Consider the following 22,502-nt stretch of genomic DNA (forward strand, 5'->3'; position numbering starts at 1 on the left):
ACATCCAAGAATTCTATAATTTTATTAAATTATATATATATATATTTCAGAATCTGCACAATTTCCTGGCTCAACCCAATGTGCTGGAGCACTTGGATCTAGCCTCGACTGACATCACGCTTGAAAATGTATGATAATCCGAATTTAAATAAGTCAAAGTGCTCATCTTTGTTTTATATTCTTTTCAGTTGTTTGGAGCTCTGTTGCGCGGCTGTGCCACGCATTTGGCCCACCTGAACGTCTCGCACAACTCGTTCAGCACCAAGAAGGGCAAGGAGATCCCGCCCTCCTTCAAGCAGTTCTTCACCAGCACCTTCAGCCTGAAGCACCTTAATATCGCCGGCTGTAAACTACCCATGGAGGCGCTGAAGAACCTATTGCTTGGCCTGGCCTGCAACGAGTCCACAGCGGGGCTTTACCTGGATCTCAGTAGCAACACGCTGGGCGCCCAAGGGGCCCACGTGCTCGAATCCTGCATCCACGGAGTGCGTGTGCTGCAGAGCCTGGACATCAGTGATAACAGTAAGTGGAAGATTACTATCCAGGCTGCAGCTCGGATATGCAACTAAAACTCTTACCGTTTTAAACTTTCTCAGATCTGGATGCTGAGCTGGCTCCCGTGCTGACAGCCATTTCGAAGAACCCCTCGATCCGGACGCTTCACTTGACCCGCAGCCTTACGGGAATGAAGCCGAAGCACATTCCACCCGTAATGGACGCCCTGGTGAACCTCATCCAGAAGGACGACTTTCCACTGGCAGAGTTGGTGCTGTCGGAGAACAAACTGAAGCACGACCTGCACGACTTCATCAACGCACTGGGCAGCAACCAGAGCCTTCAGAAGCTGGACATTAGTGGCAACTTCATGGGGGATGTGGGCGCTCGGCTCCTGGCAAAAGCTCTGCAGATCAACAACCGGCTGCGCACCATATACATGGACAAGAACGGGGTGACGCTACAGGGCTATGCGGACATTGTTTACGCTCTGGAGCACAACCACAGCATGCGCACTATTCCCTTTCCCGTTTTTGATATCGCCCCGCATCTGAAGAGCCATCCAGATAAGACGGATGCGGTGATGCGGAAGATGCAGGAGCTGCTGCAGCGCAACTGCAATGGCTTGAAACGGGCCACTGGCCAGGGATTCCGACTGCAGCACGGATTCTTGCTCTCATCCACGCATCAACTCGTGGATAAATTGGTGGCCGAGACACAGGACACTATTTCGCTGGCCAAGGGTGGCAGCGATTCCGCATCGGCTGTGCAGCGATTGATTACCGATGCCGAGAACTGCAAGCAGCTGATGCCAAAGCTGCAGGAGGCCGTTCGCAACGACAGCCATCCCATCGAGATGAAGTTGACCCGAGTGGCAAGCGAACTGGGCTACACAATCAAGAGCTATCTGGAGGAGACGTTGGAGACGATGATGCGCACTGGGATCGAGCAGTGTCCCAAGACCCTGGGCAACCAGATCGTTGTGCAGGATCTTCGCAAGGGACTTGCGGAGCGTCTGGTGGTGCCCGAGGAGTTTCTGCAGATCTGCCTACTCAACAACGCCGGCAGCGAGATTATGAACAAAGTTGGGTAAGTTTCAACAAAGAGAGTGGTTTAAGTAGCAACAAGAAAAACGTTTCCTACCATGTCCCTACAGAATTGTGTAATTTTTGGGCTTAAAAGTTGGATGGCCAAATTTTTTCAACGACTACAAATACCTTTTTACTCTACAAATAACGGGTATAGGATCACAAAATTTTAAGGAAATGGAATTGTTAGCTTTATTTAATTGAGAATTGACAAAATTAAAACCAAAACAAGCTAACTTAGGCAAACCGAACTTTATATACCTATGCAGCTGTTACAATTAATATTCTTTATTTCTATTTCGCTGCTTAAAAACAATGAAACTAGGTCGATTTTCCGATCGTTCGTAGGGCAACAACGAAGTTATGATTTTATTTCTTTTCTTCTCGATTTTTCCTATGCGAGGTATAGGAAACAGTCGACATTAATTTTTAACCCCTTGGGGGGGGTTAAATTAATTTTAAAAAATAAAAAAAAAGGAAGGAGAAAAAATCAAACCTTAAAAAAAAAAAATTTTTTTAAAAATCACCTCCTGAGTTGATATAGCCATGTCCGTCTGTCCGTCTGTCCGTCTGTCCGTCTGTCTGTTTCTACGCAAACTAGTCTCTCAGTTTTAAAGCTATCGGATTGAAACTTTGCACACACCCTTCTTTCCTTTGCACGCAGTATATAAGTCGGAACGGCCGGGATCGGCCGACTATATCCTATAGCTGCCATATAACTGATTGATCGGAAATGCCATAACTTTCGTGTTTGTAAAGTTAGGAAGTTGGGATTTTCTATGGGTTTTATATTTGGCCAATCAATCCAACCTACCAAATTTCATAAGGATCGGCCGACTATATCCTATAGCTGCCATATAACTGATTGATCGGAAATGCCATAACTTTGGTGTTTGTAAAGTTAGAAAGTTGGGATTTTCTATGGGTTTTATATTTGGCCAATCAATCCGACCCACCAAATTTCATAAGGATCGGCCGACTATATCCTATAGCTGCCATATAACTGAATGATCGGAAATGCCATAACTTTGGTGTTTGTTAAGTTAGAAGTTGGGATTTTCTATGGATTTTATTTTTGGCCAATCAATCCGACCTACCAAATTTCATAAGGATCGGCCGACTATATCCTATAGCTGCCATATAACTGATTGATCGGAAATGCCATAACTTTGGTGTTTGTAAAGTTAGGAAGTTGGGATTTTCTATGGATTTTATTTTTGGCCAATCAATCCGACCTATCAAATTTCATAAGGATCGGCCGACTATATCCTATAGCTGCCATATAACTGAACGATTGGAAATGCCATAACTTTGTTGTTGTTAAAGTTAGGAAGTTCGGATTTTTTATGAGTATTAAGAATGCATCATATGAATAATTTTGGAGAATATAATTTACAGAGTATTCTGCAAGGGTATATCAACTTCGGCTCCGCCCGAAGTTAGCTTTCCTTTCTTGTTATAGAAGTAAAACCGTAAATCTGAAATCGTTGATTGCTGATCAAGAATATATATACTTTTTAGGATCAGAAATGTGCCCTTCACTGTGCTGCAAACTTTTGACTAAAATTATAATATCCTCTGCAAGGGTACAAAAATGTGATAAATAAGATAGGAAAGAAAGCCACTTGTATAACCAGTTTCATGAAAAGATTGGCGCTATGATTAGAAAAATGCAAAAAAAAATAAAAACAAGAAAGGAAAGCTAACTTCGGGCGGAGCCGAAGTTGAAATACCCTTGCAGAATATTCTGTACATTATATTCTCCAACATTATTTATATGATGCATTCTTAACACTCATAAAAATCCCAACTTCCTAATTTTAAAAACACAAAAGTTATGGCATTTCCGATCAATCAGTTATATGGCAGCTACAGGATATAGTCGGCCGATCCTTATGAAATTTGGTAGGTCGGATTGATTGGCCAAATATAAAACTCATAGAAAATCCGAACTTCCTAACTTTACAAACACCAAAGTTATAGCATATTCGATCAATCAGTTGTATGGCAGCTATAGGATATAGTCAGCCGATCCTTATGAAATTTGGTAGGTCGGATTAAGTGGCCAAATATAAAACCCATAGAAAATACCAACTTTCTAACTTTACAAACACCAAAGTTATGGCATTTCCGATCAATCAGTTATATGGCAGCTACAGGATATAGTCGGCCGATCCTTATGAAATTTGGTAGGTCGGATTGATTGGCCAAATATAAAACTCATAGAAAATCCGAACTTCCTAACTTTACAAACACCAAAGTTATAGCATTTCCGATCAATCAGTTGTATGGCAGCTATAGGATATAGTCGGCCGATCCTTATGAAATTTGGTAGGTCGGATTAAGTGGCCAAATATAAAACCCATAGAAAATCCCAACTACCTAACTTTACAAACACCAAAGTTATGGAATTTCCGATCAATCAGTTATATGGCAGCTATAGGATATAGTCGGCCGATCCCGGCCGTTCCGACTTATATACTGCGTGCAAAGGAAAGAAGGGTGTGTGCAAACTTTGAATTCGATATCTTTAAAACTAGACAGACGGACAGACGGACAGACGGACATGGCTATATCAACTCAGGAGGTGATCCCTGATCAAGAATATATATCTAGTCGGAGATGTCTCCTTCACGCGTTGCACACTTTTCACCAAATTTGATCAAGGGTTTAATAAGCTAGGCGTTAACCAAATTTTGGTAATGAAGGTAGCTGAGATAACGAAACGGAGAGTAATTTTAGAGAGTAGGAAGAATGATTTATAACTAAAAACCTAGAGGAACGTAAACAATATGAGTAGAATTCTCAGTAATTCTTAACAAGGTCTACGTTATTTTCGCAATAGAATTCGCACATCGCCATGAATGACCAAAAAAAGAGAGTCGAAAACAAACACATGATAGCTTGGTATTTTCACACTCTGTTTCCCAAAACGAGCTTTATGTGGAGCTCTCTGCGCTCTCTATTTGCTCCTATGAACGTTCGAAAAAGTCTGTTTATTTAGGTATTCCCATATACACATTAGTGAGAGAGCTGACGCTTAGATAAGATTAAGAACAACACACAAAAAACACAGAAACAGCTGAATGCATTTCCACTGTGGCCGGGATTTCGGAGCCAAACACTTCCATTACGGCTTGCGCCAAAAATAGGTTTATCTGTGCTTATTGACTGGGGCTAGCTCACATCCCTTTAGTTCGCTACCAGCTGTTGGGGAAAAGTCGCTCAAAGAAATGGGTCTAATGCGCACTTTGTGCTGCTGCTTCAGTGGCCAAAATTCCAAGGCTTCAGGCACCAGTCCAGCCTATACTGAGTGTCCCAATGAGGAGCCACTGGAGGAACTGGATATAAAGCCGAAATCTGAGAATCTTTCTGATAAAAAGTAGTTATTTTAGGCCTTTATTTATTGATTACTAATTTGCTTTAATCATTTATCTTTACCTTAGTGAGATTGAACAATCCCTGGCCGCCGCCATCTCCGATCGAGCCACAGATGAGGTGCTTGAGGCCCTGACCCGCTACCGCCGTGGCATGGGCATCGCAGAGTCGCCATCGGTGCTGCTGGACGAACCGCAGACACCGGACATCGTGCGCAGCCGCTCCAGTCATGTAAGTGCTATATTCGATTCGGGTTGCGATCGGGCCAATCGAGTGGGTGGCTTTTATCAGCCTCTGCTAATGACAAATGTGATGTCATGGCCCTAAGCCCCTCGACTGTATTTTACTTTCGCTTCGACCCAAAAAAGTGAGGCAGTTGTTATTGTGATCGGCGGTGCTGCTGCTTTGGCTCTGCTTATCAGGGCCTTTGATTACAAATATTTCACCCACTTTGGGGAGTTGCCGAATCAAAGAACTATTTAGAGTGAACCTGGACACTAACGAATACACATTCTCCTTCTTTTGTTTAGGATGCGGATGGTTTGATCATTCGACCGGGTGGACGAGGCTCGATATTGCCCAAACTGGGCTTGGAATCGCCCACTGTAAGTGTTGAAAATCTCTCGCTACCCAATTGGATGCAATAGACTCCTCCGAAAACAGCCAAAAATATAATTAGTCCATAGCTACATTATATATTAATGAGTATATGCGAACAGTAGAGTACCAAGTGTCAAAAAGATATGTCATTCACATTTACCCCACAGTCATCCAAACACACGATACCACATACTTTCTTATATGTGTGCTTTGTACATATATGTGTAAAACTGAAAACTCATTCCAAACCCAACTAGCTGGATGTAGTTGACACATGCAAAATAAAAGAAATCCCACATGCATCACATTATATTCCCCAACACACATACATCGAATCTCATTAATAAATTACTTAAATGTGTACACCAAATGCTCATGCTCATTATTTTTCTCGTGTCTTCCTGCCCTGATCTGATCATCATCATCACCATCAATAAAAACCGAAAACGAATCAAAATCAATTGTACAATCGCAAATACTCGTTCTCGTACTCATACTCGTTCTCTTTACATACTTTAATTAAACCTTGTCTCCAACTCATTTACATAATTGCATTTCAAAATCCAAACAAACACAAAAAGAAATTGGAATATCTCAACCTTGTAAGTAGTTTTTGTCTTGTTCTTAAGTCTATTAATCAGCTTATAACGTTTTTTCTAAGGCAGTGGTTTTGATATTATGAGGGTATCCAGAATTTCTTCCTGGATCGCTCGTCAGTTTGGACTACTGTTTTGGGAAAAGCCACTCAAAAACCCTATCTTTATATTTCTCTATCTGTAGACTGCTCGTTTCTGTAGACCATCTATTATCTCTGTGACTGTTTTGATTTGTAACCCTTGTAACACCCAAAAGAACCAAAAGCATTCTTCATTATTTCACATACTCAATGAAGCTTCATAAGCCTCACATAATATATTCATGTAAATGCGATCCTAATCTGGATATTAACCATCCAAACAGGCAACTCCGCATCTGGCCACAAAGCGGCGCAACCAAGCCAAGAAGGTGCGTCCTCAGTCCGTGGTGGAGAATCTCAGCCTTGGCCACTTCCCTGACCTCCTGGAGTCGCCCTCCTCGCACCGCTCCAGCTCTCAGTTGTCCGCTCGAGCAGCTGCAGGAGCCGCCGCCTTGGCGGGAGCCACCAACATGACCGACAGCATTGTGGCCATGGACGACGGAGGAGTGGATGAGTGCTGCGACTCCATTACCGAGCTGCCAAGCGCCTCGTTTCAGCTGCAGCACCTGGTCAAAGGTCGGCCGAAGCGGGCCAAGACGCGTGCACCCACCAGGCCGTTGGTCAGTGCCGAGTGTGCCGGGGGTAGCAGGGAGATCGGCGAGGGTCTGGAGCACTTCTTCCGGCCCGGGTCGGTGACGCCCACTACTCTGACTCCGCTTGTTTCGCCCACGTCGGAGGAGTGCAGCTCGCTTTCGTTTGTGGACAGTCCCACGATGAGCCGCGACGGCAATGGGCACATGACCTCTGAGGAGACCACGCCAATTCTGGAGGAGCGCCGACCAATTAAATTGGAGCGCCAGTCACCATTGCTTAAGAGTAAGTAGAGTTTTTGTTAGGCATTGCAAAGGGTTCTAAAGTTTACTTTAAATCTAACCCATCGTAGGTGCCTCATGGGCAACCCGCTCCCGCTCAACGGATAATCTGGAGAAGTATTCACCGCTGGTGGGACGCAAATCGCCGCTGGTGAAAATGCGAACAGAAGGCGGACCTGGTTTGGGAACTGCCGGCGGCACTGAGGAGACAGTCATGCCCAGCTCCAATCTTTTGAAGGCCACCACCCGCGAGGATAAAACGCGGTCGCCCAGCAGCGATTCGATCAAAAGCCATGCCACTGGCGAGGGCAGCGTGATTGTGAAGACGGGTAATGGCATCCTGCGAACGCCCATTGTCCTCCAAAAACCGCGACCTTGGTCGGTGGTGGGCAGTGAGCCTAAGCCAAGCGGAGAGCTTGTCACTGGCAATGGAAATGCCGATTCCAGCAAGACCACTCCGGAAAAACAAGAAGAAGGTGGGTGAAGAAATTGGAATGAAATGAGGGTTGAATACTATCACATATCTTTTATGTTTAGATGATGTCGAGGTGGTGACCTTTGGAGCGAGCTGCGGTGGCTCCATTGTGGGCATCACGCCTGGAATAGCCTTATCAGCGGTTGGCGGGGGTAGCATTGTAGGCATTTCGCCTGGTAAGTCACTTCAAATTGAGGTAATTGGTTCACTAGTTTCTAAAGTTTTAACTGCCTTTCAGGAGCTGCTCTTGAGAAAAAGTCTGTGCGAGAACTAGCAGCGGGTCTCAATAGATTGGGTAAGTTGAATGCTCTGCATGCGCATGAATATTTAGCTGCTTATAGTTGCCTGCCCAGTACTTAGCTTTCCTTTTAGTTGTAGCTATGCAACCCCTTTTGATATTCGTTTGTTTTGTATCTTATTTATTTTCATATTTTGATTGATTTGTTGCACTCCTTACTTGTAAAGAAATCCCCATCAAGCCGCCCGTTATGCCCAGAACCCTGTTGAACGCAGCAAATACCCGCACGAGCACCTCCTCTACGGGCTCCACCTCCAATGGTGGGTCAGTCACCTCATCTACGACCTCCATCACGACCTCGACGACAGTATTAAACCAGAGCCATACGCGATCGAGGATTTTGAGCACGACGAGCAACACTGGCAGTACCGAGACCATCACAGAGCGCAGCAATATTAGCACCTCCTCAACCAGCCACGAAAAGCAGAATGCTAAGGCCTGCGCCAGTCTGATTAGCAACGAGATCCTGAGCATGCGCAACGCGCAATTGGGTGCCAAGAGTGGGAGCTGCGCGGAAAGCGGTGGCGTGAAGCGGATCGCCGGCAAGGAGATATCCACGCTTTTTGAGGTTTGAACTCCGAGGCTGAAGCTGCATTGGAATAGCTTGCATTGATCACCGCTCAAAATTTGGACAAGTTGCTTCGTTGATTTTGGTGCTCATCCTGTTAGTCTAACATGCGTCTTTGTTGCTTAGTGTGTAGTCGTTAAGTTGTGTCTACTATTTTGTAAGCCGCATGTTGCCTATACTCCATCTAGTTTGTGTATGCCTGTTGAGCTCATGTTTATACAAACCGCCTTATAATGGAAACATTTTCATACTTTCCCACAGGAGACATTAGTTGAAGAACTGCAGCAGAGCATGGCGAGCAGACGCGTGTTTAGAGACTCGCCCTACACAAAGGAGGATGTCGTTGATTTATAAGTGTTTAGTTTTATGCTCAACATTCCCTCACATCGACTCCTAGTCCTCCACCCAACCTGCCACAGTTTTGCGTGATCGATTCTAGGGGTGATGATAAGAAAAAGTGATGATGATGATGGACAGATGGATAGATGGATACGAGGTTGCAACTTATTCGTACTGAACCATTAATTAATGTGCAATGGCCCGTGTGTGTTGTTTTCATTTGGAAATTTAGAATGAACGTGATTTATTTATTGATATATACCCTGATACTTTTATCCAAATTAACCTTTGCATATTTTTAAAGATGTTTTGTGTACAATATTTTATATTTTTATGTATTTAAAATGAGTTAAGTGCCAATTATATAAAGAATTAACATAAATCTATTTTTAGCGCGTGCTATACAAAAAATTTCAATGAAACTAACGAAGATAACGCAATGAATATGATATATATATATATGATACTATACATATTATGTAAATTGATTGCGTGCATAAGAGCTATTTTAATGGTCTAAACCTACAAAATCTAAATGAAATATAATATTTTTTATAACTGCTTCCAAATACAAATTTTATCCTATATTATTTCCCCGTTTTAATTTACTTTACTTATATACATACTTATAGTATTCCAGCGACAATCCGTTTTCAACTTTTAACGCGCACTGTGCCGACAGAAACAAATGCATTTATTTAAAAACGAAACGGAGATCGACGATCTTATTGATTATTTTCTAAAAAGTTAACAATTTACGCTAAGAAATTAGGCGAAAACGATAAAAAAATTACTGAATGCATTTAAACGACAAAAAACCGAAAACTACAGAAAACTAATTACTCTAATGGCGAATCGATCAATTTCAATTTTGAAGATTTAGTAGTTTGCACCAACACAGAAAATTTTAAGAGAAGCGTTTAAACCAGTCCACCACCGACCACACACTTCGAGTTTTGAGTGTTACCCGATTCCCATTCAACTTCAAAAACCCAAAACGAATTACGAAAAACTTAACGTGTTCATTAAAGTTAAGCAATTAAAAACTTCATTGTAATCTATTGAAATTCAAATTAAACGGAAAACAATAACAAAGATGACAGTTTTATTTTGGTATTTCAATGGGTTGAAAAATTTAAAACTCCCGCTTATAGCGTCTTGCCACAGAAATTCACCCACCATCCGTTGAACGGATGGTCCATAAGGTTTTGCCGTTCAACAAAATTTTCAATTTTTTCTGTGTAACTCTGAGTCTTCTTCTTGACAGTGAAAACTGAAACATTCACTACGAAAACGTAAGCAATGATGACGGGGAACTTTTGAAAATGGAAGGGGCCAAATCAATAAATGCTAATTATTTTTCTGATAATTCATTGTTTTCAATTTTACATTCGATAATACAGTATATGTTATGAAGATGGCTAGGTACCCTGCAGTACCGTTCATCACCTTTTAATCGCTTTTTCATCACCAAAAATTCATCACTGCTGATTAATCGGCGATGAAACTTCATACAAATTAGTGATGAATTCAACATTGGCATGTCCTAGGAGTTAATCAGTGAAAAATTCATCACTCTTTAATCAGTAATTCATCACTCTTTTTTCAGTTTTTCATCACTCTTTAATCAGTAATTCATCACTTTTTGAACAGCGTTTACTGATGAACATGCGATGAACGAGTGATTAAAATGCGATGAAATAGTGATTAACGAGTGATGAATTACTGATTAAAGAGTGATGAATTCATCACATTTTCATCAGTAATTCATCACTCTTTAATCAGTAATTCATCGCTTGTTCATCTCATTTTCATCGCTTTTTCATCGCATTTTCATCGCTTTTTTTTCATCAGTAAAATTCATTCAGTAAATTTTCATATAAATTTCATTTTTTATTTTATTCCATTATTTCATTATTATTTCATTACATATAACTAATTAATTTAACTTAATTCAATCTACATATGTACATGAGCGGACCACATCTAAGACCTTCACAAAGTATGCCCTAGTACCTGCAATAAATATATTTTATTAGTTAATTTTAAACCACAAATATATGTAAGTATGGGGACATACTCTCGTTCTCCAGTGTTCAGTTCCATTTTGTGAGCGCCTAGGAAATGCTGCCACACGGATGGAGCAGTAATTAATTAATTATTTCAAGTATAAACAGCATTTATTGATTTGGCGCCTTCCATTTTCAAAAGTTCCCCGTCATCATTGCTTACGTTTTCGTAGTGAATGTTTCAATTTGCTCTGTCAGGAAGAAGAACTCAGAGTTGCACCGAAAAAACATCCCCTAACTATATCATAAAAAGTCAGTCAAATTCGGATGGGGAACTAACTGGGAATTTCCGGAACGGAAAAACCTTATGGACCATCCGTTCAACGGATGGTGGATAAATCTTTGTGGGAAGACGGCATAACTGGGAAATTTTTGGCATAGCGAAACCTTTTGGACCATCCCGCAAATGGTTACTGGATGGTGCTCAGTGGGATTCGGGTATAATTAAGACTTCGATAGGAAATTCGCCGCAGTTCTGCAACCCACCTCTAAAACCAATCGATGCCGGCAGTGCTTGATATCGGGAAATCGTTCATCCCCAACTCGCGTCGGCTGCGAATTGTTTTTTCCGTATTTTAAGAAAATAAACGAAAAAGGTGTAGGAAAAAGCTGAATCCAAAAAACGACAAGACACAGAAACTGCCACGATGGTGAAACTAACGCCGGAGCTGATCAACCAGTCTATGCAATACATTAACCCGTGCCGGGAGCGCGAGCTGGATTTGCGCGGCTACAAGATTCCACAGATTGAGAACCTGGGCGCCACCCTAGACCAGTTCGACACTATCGATCTGTCGGACAACGACCTGCGCAAGCTGGACAACCTGCCGCACCTACCGCGCCTTAAGTGCCTGTTGCTGAACAACAATCGCATCCTGCGCATCAACGAGGGACTGGAGGAGGCGGTGCCTAACCTAAGCTCCGTCATCCTTACAGGCAACAACCTGCAGGAGCTGAGCGACCTAGAGCCGCTGGCAGCGTTCGCCAAGCTGGACACCATCTGCCTGCTTATTAACCCGGTATCCACGAAGCCCAACTATCGCGAGTACATGGCCTACAAATTTCCGCAGCTGCGGCTGCTCGACTTCCGAAAGATCAAGCAAAAGGACCGCCAAGCGGCGCAGGAGTTCTTCCGTACCAAGCAGGGCAAGGACATGCTAAAGGACGTAAGCCGGAAGTCAAAAATGAGCGCCGCTGCCGCCATGGCCGCCGAGGCGGGGAATGGCAAGGGAAGAGGGTCGGACGGCGGCCGACTGGCCAATCCAGAGGACATGCAGCGCATCCGCGAGGCCATTAAGCGAGCCAGCTCGTTGGCTGAGGTGGAGCGGCTTTCACAGATCCTGCAGAGCGGCCAGCTACCTGAGAAGTTTCAGCACGAGCAGGAGCCGGCGCAGAATGGAGCTGGGCACAACGGCTCTGGGGCCGTGGCCATGGATTACTAAGACTAGGATATGCCGCTCATCCGTCAGCTACCTTATAACCGTAGACCAATATTTTGTAATAAAACGCCGCCTCAAGTTGATTAACCGCATTCTGCATTCTGGACATACACAAATATATATTGTATCTTTTGTTTTTAACTAGGGCCACTGATCAGAGGACCTTTCACGGAAAGATCTGGGACAACTGGCCACGGTAGAGATGCGGTTACACGAACGTAATTGGCTAAAAGTTTAACAATCTACAGCGAGTACGAAGGGGTCAAAAACAGGAGGTGCGGCTAGCTTATGTGAAAATGGTGGGGATCAGAATCTGGCTCCTCGGATCTGATATTGCTGGAAGGTTCTATTAGGAACCTTTTGCTGCCATTATGGTGTCGTAGTGCAGACCAGTGTAGAAGATTATCCACGTGACCAAGAATCCGGCGAACGACGTCATGAAGCCCTCCTTCACCAATTCCCAAACGCCGCCGTAGGCGTCTTCGTCCACGTTCTGGAAGTTGATGGCGTATAGGTAGACGATCCCGCAGCTGATGCCGGCGAATCTGGAAAGCATAACATCTAAATGGACTGACTCCGACTATTTATAGGTTATAGCTACTCACAGAACCAGTCCCAGGAACCCCTTTAGCGGCACTATGCCCCAAATGACGCCCAGAAAAATTCCGAATACCTGCCGCGACCAGTAGATAACGTCCAGAAACTCTTCCTGTGGGAGATTAGAGGATTAGCATGCGGGTTTTGCGATCCGGAACTTTGCTCACCTTGTCCTCCCACTCCGATTTTGTAATGGCGCGCGCGCAAATTTCTCGCAGCGTGGAGGATTTGGCCGAGTGGCCGTTGCGCTCAATTGTACTCGTTTTCGTGGCCATTATTTGATTCAGCTTTGACCCAAATCACTTTAAATTATTTTGTTAATTAATTTTTTCACTATCGCGTAGAGCTGGGACCAAAATCGATGTTTATTCGATACTATCGATATTTCCGAAAATATTTTTACATCTATGATTATTCGATTGGACCTAATATTTATTTTAGTGCTGTTAAGTTTAAGTTAAGGGCGACAACCCTACCATCAGCTGTTTGGTTATGTCAATTGAGTTTTCACTTTAACCATTGAAAAAATTTAATAAACAATGCTACAAATAACGAAAATCTGCCTGGCTGCCGCTTCCACATTTTCAGGTAAGTACTTTACTCGATTCTAATTCTATTATAATTCATCGATCGAATGTTTTTACGCAGCTCGGAGAGGTATTGCTGTATCTGCCGCCCGATCCATTGATCAAAAGTGGCGTGCAGAGAAGGGTTTGCCGGAAAACCCAAATGCCTTCGGCCCACTTACCAATTCCCCAGACTTCACATACCTAGATGGCAGACCTACGCCCCTGGGAGTAAGTAATAGTGTAGAACCGTTGGGTCAAAAGACCCTACTGTTTTAAAAAATAGGTTAGGTGCAAGTTGCTTAGCTCATGTTTTTTGATTCGGTCTAAACATTCGGCAAAACAGATGAAGCTCCAAAATGCTCAAGCTTAGAAAAGATCAAACACTGAAGAGATTAATTAAACTATTTAACTAATTAAAACCGATTTAATATAATTGATCAATTATTAAGGTTCTTAACAGTATGTCGTTGACATTGGCGCAATGAGCAATCTGAATTGTAGATTGATCTATTCGGCTTAATATTCAATAAGAAACAAGATCAGCTCTTGCAGGTCTTTACTATGTACTTCCTCAAAACCATTGAAGTATATATATATTATATTCCTTTAATTATAGGCCAACCAGAAGAGACGACTGCTGAAGCAGCAGGAAATCGCCGCCAGAATCGTGGAGCTTAGTGGGGAGCTTGAGTTTGCCAAGCAGCGACATGAACGCCTCAAGCAAAGCGCCGAATCCGAAAAGCAGCGCCTTATCCAAAACAAATTGAAGCCCAAGGGCCACCTGCTATTTAAACAAAAAAAATAGCCTCCTAATCCTAGCCTGTATAAGTTAATTTAAGTCGCTTAATGAATGGAGACGAAATTAAACGATGGTCTTGTGATGTGGACACATGTTTGCCCAAAACACGTTTCAAAAACGTTCCACAAACAGCAAGCGTGGCGCATTCGACAGTTCATTAGACGTATTGCTAATGAGGATTTAATTGCAACGGGGCAAAACACCTGCCGCATCTTAATTGAGTGTTAAAACGTCAGTGACGCACTTGCCTTAGTAACGTGTCCTGGCATTTAGACGAGATGAAAGCATTGCCTGCTTTTCCGAGAGGTCTAAGTCTAGCTATTAAGGCGGGAGTGGGCTCCTATTAACACATAAGCTGTTAATAGAAGGCTTACCGCTCGCGCATTCGAGTCACTTCTCAAAGTATTTTTGTAAACAAGGAAGTAAGCGTTTTCTTGTTTATCTGTAAGTGATTGTCGAAGGCCAGTTACAGGCTGGACCTCCTCTTCCGGCCTGCGCAATGTGGTCAATATCCCACTGGAGCAACCTGGAGAGATTAACATATCGATCGTGCCAGCGAAGCCAACCAGCCATATCAAATGTGAAGCCTAATATTTGCCATTATCAGTAAATATGTTCCACCGTTTATCAGCTTATTATTTGCACACCTTGCCAGTGGAGCTCCCTTGTTTTTCCGAGTGTTTGACTTTTCGGTTAGGATATCAAGAATTTGGCACGACCCGAAAATGTTTATCTTCGATTCGGTTGATCGTTCGCTCATAAACCAAACACCGTCATAATTAAATCTCCAGAAACGTGCTCTACTTAGGCTTGTTTTCGCAAAGACCGTTTAACCGATTTATTGGTTTTAAATTGGGGAATAGCGTGCCTGGTTAACGTTCAAACAGGGTTAAGAAACATCCGACTTTGCTAATCTTAACACTTCCCGAAAAAAACAAACAAAATTGAAGATCCATTGATCCCCTTGGTGGCAGACATAAAAATTTCCATAACTCTTTGTTACTATCAACTCACACCAGGCCAAAATTGGTAAAAGTGGCAATTAAATAAGCGGATAATGTGCCACTGTAAATATTAAAATATTGCAGGGTGCAAATTTAGCTATTTACATTCGCACATTCGGCCAACAAAGAAATCAAGTCTGAGGAAATTTTCTAAGCAGATGATCGTCACTTGGAGACGGCTTAGAGTGCAGAATGTTTGTCGCACTTCTTGCAGAAATTAGCCGAGGGGTACGAAATTTGGCACCGCCTTTCAGGTTTCGTGGTCAGCGGGGGTGTGACAAAAAAAATTATAATCGTGCCTCCACCGGAGCTCTCAATCAAAAGGCAGAAGTAGCTGCGCTGGCCTCCAATGCAGCCAATCGTGCGTATACGTAATGCGATCTGATTTCAACTGGATTGTTTATGTTTCCTTACCGCTGGCAAATCTCGCACCTTTCTGTTGTTGTTGACGATGTTTCGGGTGTGCAAAAATATTTACCCCCAGTGTGGTGGCATGGAAAAAGGTGAAGTTGTGGAAAACAACTGAATTTTGTTATTTCCCTTAGCGAGCGCTCGGGATTTATATTTATATAATTGTATAAATTTATATAATTAGCGGGTTTATATTTACGACCGAAACTTTTCGAAACAGCCAGCGCTAATTGAGTGCAAATTAGTCTGGGTCCCATCATAGGTCTTTTCCTCAATTTCGTCTGCTAAACGATGCATTACAAGTCTAGTTGGCTTCTGATTCATATCTTCGAGTGCAGTCATGCCCCTTTTTGGAGACTGATTCAAAGCGTCAACCGCAGCCAGGTCGAGTGTGTTTGCTAATCATTTTATTGCTCCCGAAAGCCGTTCATGTTTTACTAGAAAATCATGGTATTTATCACTTCCTGAGTCAGCCGGCAACATTTTCACGACGAATTAATTAACCGTCGCATGAACCATTGCGGTTGGATATTTATAAAGTCTGAGCAGTATTTTTAGACGCCTTCTTATTTGCGTATCTATGCTGATTTATAATAAAAACGCCGAATTTCGTTACAACGACATTCGGGGTCTGGATTTAGACTTAGCGTGTGACCACACAAAAATTACCACCCGGCGACCACAGCGCCTGGTACACATATTACTCATGCGCCGTGTGCGCCGCAAACCGAGATCCGAAAGCCCCTAATTACTTTCTACCGTTCACTGCCCGACGTCAGAGCGCCTAAAAGCAAAATTAATATTTATAATTAATCTGAATCAAAACAAAATAGTCTCAGACAATGGGGGAATTCTGGGGGAGCGTAACTTTCCGCATTGTAAAAATTTTTCCGAAACAAACTGGCTCGACGCTAACCGAAACGGTGCACCCGGCAATTAGAGCCTTTCGTCCCACCGAATCCCATAGAGATAAGACCAAATCGTTGTCACAGCGTCCGCGCATGCGCAAAAACCCCGACGTCAACCGAAGATCGTCGAAAATGTCGCTGCGTTTCCTCCAGACTTGCGTCACAACCAGAGCATCGTCTCTGCCCGAAAGCAAATTTTCACATTTGGGTGCGAATATGGCGGCCGGTGCGTATATAAAGGAAGGGTTCTTCACATCAAAGCACACAGAACTCACCAGACGTTCAAAGCAATCAGAGCAACCAGACGGAAATCAAAGGATAATACCCAACTGCTTATACCGAAAAACACAATGGATCTTAAGGTAAGCACGGCATAAGAGAGATCACTGAGGCAATCTAGCTCACCCAGTCTTTCTCCCCTCAGCAATTGTACTCGTGGGTCTGCCTGCTGGTCAGCATCATCATCTGCAAGGTGTCCCAGTCCAGTGCAAAGCCCACCTACTATGACCTGGATAGCTACGAGACCTACGACACCGATCGCTATGACACCAACAGCGGCTCCTCGTACGCCCTGAGCTATGGAAAGCCCCTGACGGATAACAGGCTTAAGAAGTTGAGCCCGGGCTACTACTACGTGGACGACGGCTACATCGCCCCCGTGGCCGCCAGTGCTGGCTACACCCGCCGCGAAGATGCCAACTCCGAGGGCGGTGCCCTGCCACACAACGTCAAGTTCACCCCGATTGTGCGTGTCCGGCAGACCAAGACCAAGCGCAAGAAGCTCTTCGTGCCCAACTTCTTCGGCTAGAGGAAGTCCTTCCGGTCCTACTGCCGGGACTGAGAGTACAGACTGAGGATGATTAGCATAGGCTTAGTTGTAGGATTAGTCGCGTGGCTCCCACACCAAAAAGTACCTTATACTGTAACCTATTTTATACGCGGCCAAAATCTGACCAAATTATATTTATATACGCAAACCTACTAAATATATACCCAAATTTATGAAATAATTTCTCAACTAAATAATCATTTTTGCGGTTGCATGATGAGTGACCACAAAAATGACAATCGTGAATTTTGTATTAAAATTTGTTTTTACAAAAAAGTGAGACAAATAAGTCGTGATTGTAATTTACAGTTGCAAAACGAATAAGTCTCCTTAATCGAGCATATTCCGATATCAAAAGTAAGTTCCAAAGAATTGAAATTATGATCGAACTTTTTGCAATTTCGATTTGCGGTAAACGCTTTCCCTGACATTGCTCCCACCTTTTAATAAAAAGTGCCGAACAAAATTTGATCAACCGTAAAGTGTCTATTTAATTGGCAATTCGGTGCTAATCGAACACTTAGTCGATTGATTGGAATCAGAATAGCATTTGTTATTATTTATACTTGATGTAGCTAGAGTAAACCTTTTTAAATGATGTGATCATTTTGAAATAAATAAATAAATAATAATGAGATGAGAAAAACATATTTTTGTTTAATTCCCCTTGCAAAAAAGATTGTGAATTATAATAAAAATGTCAATAAAGCTCCTAAATAATAGAAAATTGTTGACCAATTTTTTTATTTTGAATAACTAAGATCAGGCTAAAATATGGGATGGTGCATAAGGTTTTACCGCGACAATAATCCCAGCCAGTTCTAGATATTATATTAACATTCCTTTTCGAAAGTTGTATGCTATTTTAAGCCCATGGTTTTCCCGTTAAACCAAAAAATCTTGGCGGAATGCAATTTAAATTGAAAAGAATTGCAGATTATCTTAATTTCTGTGACCCAGAGGTAAATTAGTAATAGTAGTTGCAGGTCGGAGGGTTTTGGGCATATTTTACATACATTTTTTTTTCACACAAATAATGTCACACACTTCTTTTTTTCAACATCTGCTGCATCAAGCCGTTGCATGTTTGCATGGGATTTTTATTATTTGTACTAAATTATATTTCTGGGTGCATTGCTATCCTTTTGTTTGTATTTGTGCCTGCTATGCCATAAGGTGGATTTGAGCACCTCTGTATAAAACCATTGACTTAGGGCATTAAATAAATTAAAATCAGAAATAATTATTTTAAAAAGTGTTTGATATAGTTATAGGTAGATGGTGGATACGGAGCTTCACCACTGCCAAAAAGCTCAGTGGGATTTGTGTATAATAGTCGTTCAAGGCGTCGATAACTTAATTTAGAAACATCGACGTATCGATATAACAGCTGTCGTCATTTGTGGAAGAAGAGGAGAGATTTGCAAATTTACAAAGAAGCCAGGAGAAAATTATTCGTGGTTCAAGATGAGCTTCATGCAACCGAGTCCCGTTAAGTACGCGTGCTCCTGCGGCATCCTGAACCCCATCAACAAGCTCTTTTTCTGCCGGCACTGCCCAAAGCTGCACTGTGGCTTCTGCGTGACCCATGAAATCGAATCGCACTTTTGCTCCAACTGCCTGGAGAACATCCCATCCACGGAGGCAAAACACAAAAAAAACTGCTGCGCCAACTGCTTCGACTGTCCCTGCTGCCAGCACACCCTGTCCGCCAGAGCATCCACGGTTCCCGTGGTGCGTAAGTCTGAAGAGTCAAAGGACGTCAAAGAACCTAAGGATGGCGATTCCACCGGCGAAGCCACGCCTCCTGTCCCGGCTAGCAGCAAACCCTCGGCGGTGCCAACCACTAAGAAGATGTACTATCTATCGTGCCTGTCCTGCCGATGGACAACCCGGGACGTGGGCATTCCCGACCAGGGCGTGGCGACAGGCACCTGGCCGGATAACGAGTGCCTGTACCAGGCGCGATTCAACGCCTTGGTCGAGTACTTCCAGGCAGTGGTACTGCAGGAGAAGCAGGAGAAACTGGAGTTTATGCGGCGCAAGGCCCCCAAGCAGCACAAGTTTCCCAGCCTTACGGATCGTACTGGCCTGACGGTATCGCTTATTCGACGCCAGATCGGCTGGAACGACAAGGTTCCCAAGGCCAAGGCCGTCATCACGCCGGCGGAGTCCACTTCGGAGGTGGAGGGACTGCCGGCAAACATCTTTACGGAACAGCCAAACCTGCGCAATGTCACGACCATCGCCCAGCGCCACAGCCAGCCGGCGGATCAGCCTACTGCCGTGGGCAGTTTATATCCGCAACGGCGGTCGCTGTGGATTAAGCGTTCGCTGCGCTGCCGCCAGTGCGAGCACAACCTGATCAAGCCGGAATACCATCCCACATCAATTAAGTACCGCATCCAGCTCTTTGCCAGCTATCATGTGCCTGAGGTGGTGATGGTGCGGTGCGAGCAACCGCTGGTGCCTGGCAAGAGCAACGCAATCCTTCTAAAGCTCACCAATCCGACCATGTACGACATGACCATTCGCCTGTTGACTGCAGCACCCCCCGAGGATGCCCAAGTATCAGCGGAGACCACTCGTGTTGTAAAGGAGGAACCGATTTCTTCGTCCCCACTTCTCAAGACTGTTGGCATCACCCTGTCGCGTCAAAATTCAACCCGGGAGGTTAAGCGTGAGGTTATAGATGCCTCCAATGCAGAGATCGTGCCATTGGAGAGCGAGTTTGTGCTCAGCCAGCGCGATGATTCTAAGGAGTTCGATGAGTATGTGCAGCTGCCCACCGAGGAGCCCAAGTTCATTGTCTGGCGCAAGGGCAACAAGGTTCTAGTGCGGCTCCAGTTCACCCCGGCAGAGGAGCTGGCCTTTGGCACGGACGTCGTATTGGGCTTTTTCATGCAGTACACGTACGTCAACACCGTAACCAATGCGTCCGAGAAGAAGGAGCCCACCACGCATGCGCTCCACTCCAGGGTGTTCATCACAGCGGGTGCAACGGAGCAAAAGGCCACCTAAAATGGAAATTTAGTCATGTGGAATATAAATCGAACTTATCAGAATCATAAAGCACGCTTTTTAAAAGCGAAAATAGGAAAATATATTAATACAACATATTCGTGAAAAAGCTAGTATTACAATTGAATAAACCGCTTGTTCTAACCCTGATCGGTCTGTTTTATATCTTTCTATTATATATTTATATATTATTTACACTTTATATATATATAATTGCTCGGTCTTCAGTTACTTCACAGGAGCCGTGTTCTCTTATTGCTAAGTTTCAGGTTGACCCACGATCTTTGGTTTCTTAACATCGTCTTTGAATTCTGACTTTCGGTTAATCATTTTTAGCTAAAGGTGACTCATCCTTGGATTTATTTTCGGTATCCTTGGTTGCTAGCACTTTTGGTACATTCAAACCCGTCCACTTCTCACTTTCAGCCCACAGGAACTTTCCAACAGCATCATCCAAGGCTGCAGCAGCGACATCCTTGGGCTTGCAGTCGCTAAAGTACAAGCCAGTGACCGTCTGTAGTTCCGGATCCAGGGCAGCATAAATGGAAGTCTGTGCTCCACTTTTAGGCGTCTTCAAAAGCGGCCAAATCATGGGCTTGATGAAATATCTAATGTATAGAAATTTACTAACATAGTTCCTTCTTCATTTAGCTTTCACTTACTTCACCAAGTTAGACTGGAAGAAGGCCCAGTTCCGCGCCAGCTCTGTGTCCACGACACCAGGATGAAGGGAATTGACTGTGACGCCACTACCGTCTAAGCGCTTGGCCAATTCTCGGGTAAATAGGACGTTTGCCAACTTGCTTTGGCTGTAGGCTAGGCCCTCATCATAGGACTTCTCGCTGTTTAAGTCAGCCACATTAATAGCACCACGGGTATGGGCCAAACTGGACACGACGACAACGCGACTGGGAGCCGATTTCTGCCAAATTTGCCATATTCTAATGTGTTATCCTGATTTATGAATATATGTATATACCAGCATACCTTCAGCAAATCGAGCAGCAAATTGGTAAGCAAGAAGTGGCCAATGTGGTTAACACCCAATTGCATTTCGAAACCATCCTTGGTTAACATCTTGGGACAGCGCATCACACCGGCATTGTTGACTAGAACATGTAGCCTGTCCTGCTCTTTTTTGAAGCTAATTTGTTTGGGAATAAGCCTTGTAACAGATATTCCTTAAAAGGTTTAATTGGTTAGCTCACCCAGCTACAAATTGACGAATGGACTCCATGGAGCTCAAATCCAGCTCCCGAGAGAAAATATTCTGATTATTCGTCTCTTTGATGATTTCCTTGCGGGCCCTATCACATCGGCTCATATCCCTGCAAGCCATGTACACTGTTCCCCCTCTTCTGGCGATCTCCAGAGCAGTCTCTTTGCCAATACCGGTGTTGGCTCCCGTGACAATAAACACCTTTCCGGTTTCATCAGTCTCCTTTGTGAACTTGCCGCCCTGCATGTATTCCCTAAAATTACGAACAAGAATTATAACAAGAACATATCGGAATTTTAAGTGAGAGTCATGGTTCGTCATCATCGTAGATTTCATTTATTGAAAGAACTTACTTCAAGAGGTAGACAGACACGCCTGTGATAGCTGGCCACAGTATCAAGGGGCTTAATAAACAATCGATGAAAATGCACATTTTGAATATTTTTAATTTCGTTCCTGTGATGGTGCTGTCAGCTGTGAATTGCCAAGTAGAATGCGAGCAAAACAGTGAGAGCAGCTGTTTAAGTACTACTGATTAACACGACTACTTCGACAAAAATTATACATATACTTATATGTACGTTATTGCCAATCACGGTGAATAACGGCGTAAACGGGAAAATCATGCGTATTTTTTTTAAGAGTGGTTAAAGAAAGCCCAGAATAATAATAATAATCTTTTGAAGTTATCCTGATGATTATATTCAATTACACTGGAGAGGTAGCTCAAATTCGGGAAAAACGTGGATTATTTTATATATGTACATATGTACATATAGACATGTACGTTTGTCCAAACCTTTTGTTATTTTTATGCATTATCAAGCAGCATAATACAATATAAAAAT

The 22,502-nt window shown here is 43.3% G+C and overlaps 7 protein-coding genes across 16 annotated transcripts in view; 5 read left to right on the forward strand and 2 right to left on the reverse strand.

The window, feature by feature from the left end:
• Positions 1-9,379, forward strand: part of LOC108049630 (F-actin-uncapping protein LRRC16A) — a 31,800-nt gene extending 22,421 nt beyond the window's left edge. For 3 of the 10 annotated variants that reach the window (XM_044461746.1, XM_044461747.1, XM_044461744.1), the window contains exons 10-21: positions 51-128; positions 189-522; positions 597-1,584; positions 5,030-5,192; positions 5,492-5,566; positions 6,143-6,163; positions 6,522-7,113; positions 7,181-7,585; positions 7,647-7,760; positions 7,823-7,879; positions 8,050-8,450; positions 8,712-9,379. In XM_044461746.1, coding sequence (XP_044317681.1) covers positions 51-128; positions 189-522; positions 597-1,584; positions 5,030-5,192; positions 5,492-5,566; positions 6,143-6,163; positions 6,522-7,113; positions 7,181-7,585; positions 7,647-7,760; positions 7,823-7,879; positions 8,050-8,450; positions 8,712-8,804 — 3,321 coding nt within the window. In that variant the 3' untranslated portion in view covers positions 8,805-9,379. Of the gene's footprint in view, positions 1-50; positions 129-188; positions 523-596; positions 1,585-4,707; positions 4,966-5,029; positions 5,193-5,491; positions 5,567-6,142; positions 6,164-6,521; positions 7,114-7,180; positions 7,586-7,646; positions 7,761-7,822; positions 7,880-8,049; positions 8,644-8,711 lie in introns of those variants that run through there. The other 7 variants (XR_006417762.1, XR_006417761.1, XR_006417763.1 and 4 more) reach the window with 7 other exon arrangements.
• A 1,986-nt stretch (positions 9,380-11,365) lies between these two features.
• LOC108049642 (probable U2 small nuclear ribonucleoprotein A') lies at positions 11,366-12,380 on the forward strand. The gene has a single exon (XM_017130895.2). The coding sequence runs from the start codon at positions 11,506-11,508 to the stop codon at positions 12,298-12,300; it is 795 nt and encodes a 264-aa protein (XP_016986384.1). The 5' UTR covers positions 11,366-11,505; the 3' UTR covers positions 12,301-12,380.
• LOC108049643 (respirasome Complex Assembly Factor 1) lies at positions 12,377-13,266 on the reverse strand. Its single transcript, XM_017130896.2, has 3 exons — positions 13,062-13,266; positions 12,903-13,006; positions 12,377-12,842 (listed from the first exon to the last, which is right to left on the reverse strand). The coding sequence occupies exons 1-3, from the start codon at positions 13,167-13,169 to the stop codon at positions 12,647-12,649; spliced, it is 408 nt and encodes a 135-aa protein (XP_016986385.1). The 5' UTR covers positions 13,170-13,266; the 3' UTR covers positions 12,377-12,646.
• Positions 13,267-13,337: 71 nt separating this feature from the next.
• On the forward strand, positions 13,338-14,367 carry LOC108049644 (39S ribosomal protein L52, mitochondrial). The gene is made up of 3 exons (XM_017130897.1): positions 13,338-13,482; positions 13,543-13,691; positions 14,080-14,367. The coding sequence occupies exons 1-3, from the start codon at positions 13,434-13,436 to the stop codon at positions 14,266-14,268; spliced, it is 387 nt and encodes a 128-aa protein (XP_016986386.1). The 5' UTR covers positions 13,338-13,433; the 3' UTR covers positions 14,269-14,367.
• A 2,349-nt stretch (positions 14,368-16,716) lies between these two features.
• On the forward strand, positions 16,717-17,581 carry LOC108049607. The gene is made up of 2 exons (XM_017130836.2): positions 16,717-16,947; positions 17,010-17,581. The coding sequence occupies exons 1-2, from the start codon at positions 16,936-16,938 to the stop codon at positions 17,391-17,393; spliced, it is 396 nt and encodes a 131-aa protein (XP_016986325.1). The 5' UTR covers positions 16,717-16,935; the 3' UTR covers positions 17,394-17,581.
• A 1,218-nt stretch (positions 17,582-18,799) lies between these two features.
• Positions 18,800-20,585, forward strand: LOC108049640 (dynactin subunit 4). Its single transcript, XM_017130893.2, has one exon. It carries the CDS (start codon positions 18,882-18,884, stop codon positions 20,433-20,435), a length of 1,554 nt encoding a protein of 517 aa, XP_016986382.1. The 5' UTR covers positions 18,800-18,881; the 3' UTR covers positions 20,436-20,585.
• On the reverse strand, positions 20,493-22,163 carry LOC108049641 (retinol dehydrogenase 13). Its single transcript, XM_017130894.2, has 5 exons — positions 22,008-22,163; positions 21,644-21,907; positions 21,423-21,579; positions 21,098-21,357; positions 20,493-21,043 (listed from the first exon to the last, which is right to left on the reverse strand). The coding sequence occupies exons 1-5, from the start codon at positions 22,085-22,087 to the stop codon at positions 20,758-20,760; spliced, it is 1,047 nt and encodes a 348-aa protein (XP_016986383.2). The 5' UTR covers positions 22,088-22,163; the 3' UTR covers positions 20,493-20,757.
• Between the last annotated feature and the right edge of the window lie 339 nt (positions 22,164-22,502).

The sequence above is a fragment of the Drosophila rhopaloa genome, unplaced genomic scaffold, assembly GCF_018152115.1.
Source record: "Drosophila rhopaloa isolate 14029-0021.01 unplaced genomic scaffold, ASM1815211v1 contig_69, whole genome shotgun sequence".
Classification (NCBI taxonomy): Eukaryota; Metazoa; Arthropoda; class Insecta; order Diptera; family Drosophilidae; genus Drosophila; species Drosophila rhopaloa.

Coding starts and splice junctions, on each gene's coding strand:
- LOC108049642 (XM_017130895.2), top strand. CDS start 11,506: ATGGTGAAACTAACGCCGGAGCTGATCAACCAGTCTATGCAATACATT.
- LOC108049644 (XM_017130897.1), top strand. CDS start 13,434: ATGCTACAAATAACGAAAATCTGCCTGGCTGCCGCTTCCACATTTTCA. Junction 13,483..13,542: donor TGCCGCTTCCACATTTTCAG/GTAAGTACTTTA, acceptor GTTTTTACGCAG/CTCGGAGAGGTATTGCTGTA. Junction 13,692..14,079: donor GCAGACCTACGCCCCTGGGA/GTAAGTAATAGT, acceptor CTTTAATTATAG/GCCAACCAGAAGAGACGACT.
- LOC108049640 (XM_017130893.2), top strand. CDS start 18,882: ATGAGCTTCATGCAACCGAGTCCCGTTAAGTACGCGTGCTCCTGCGGC.
- LOC108049643 (XM_017130896.2), bottom strand. CDS start 13,169: ATGGCCACGAAAACGAGTACAATTGAGCGCAACGGCCACTCGGCCAAA. Junction 13,007..13,061: donor AATCGGAGTGGGAGGACAAG/GTGAGCAAAGTT, acceptor AATCTCCCACAG/GAAGAGTTTCTGGACGTTAT. Junction 12,843..12,902: donor GGGTTCCTGGGACTGGTTCT/GTGAGTAGCTAT, acceptor TATGCTTTCCAG/ATTCGCCGGCATCAGCTGCG.
- LOC108049641 (XM_017130894.2), bottom strand. CDS start 22,087: ATGTGCATTTTCATCGATTGTTTATTAAGCCCCTTGATACTGTGGCCA. Junction 21,908..22,007: donor GTGTCTGTCTACCTCTTGAA/GTAAGTTCTTTC, acceptor TCGTAATTTTAG/GGAATACATGCAGGGCGGCA. Junction 21,044..21,097: donor TTCCAGTCTAACTTGGTGAA/GTAAGTGAAAGC, acceptor TCTATACATTAG/ATATTTCATCAAGCCCATGA.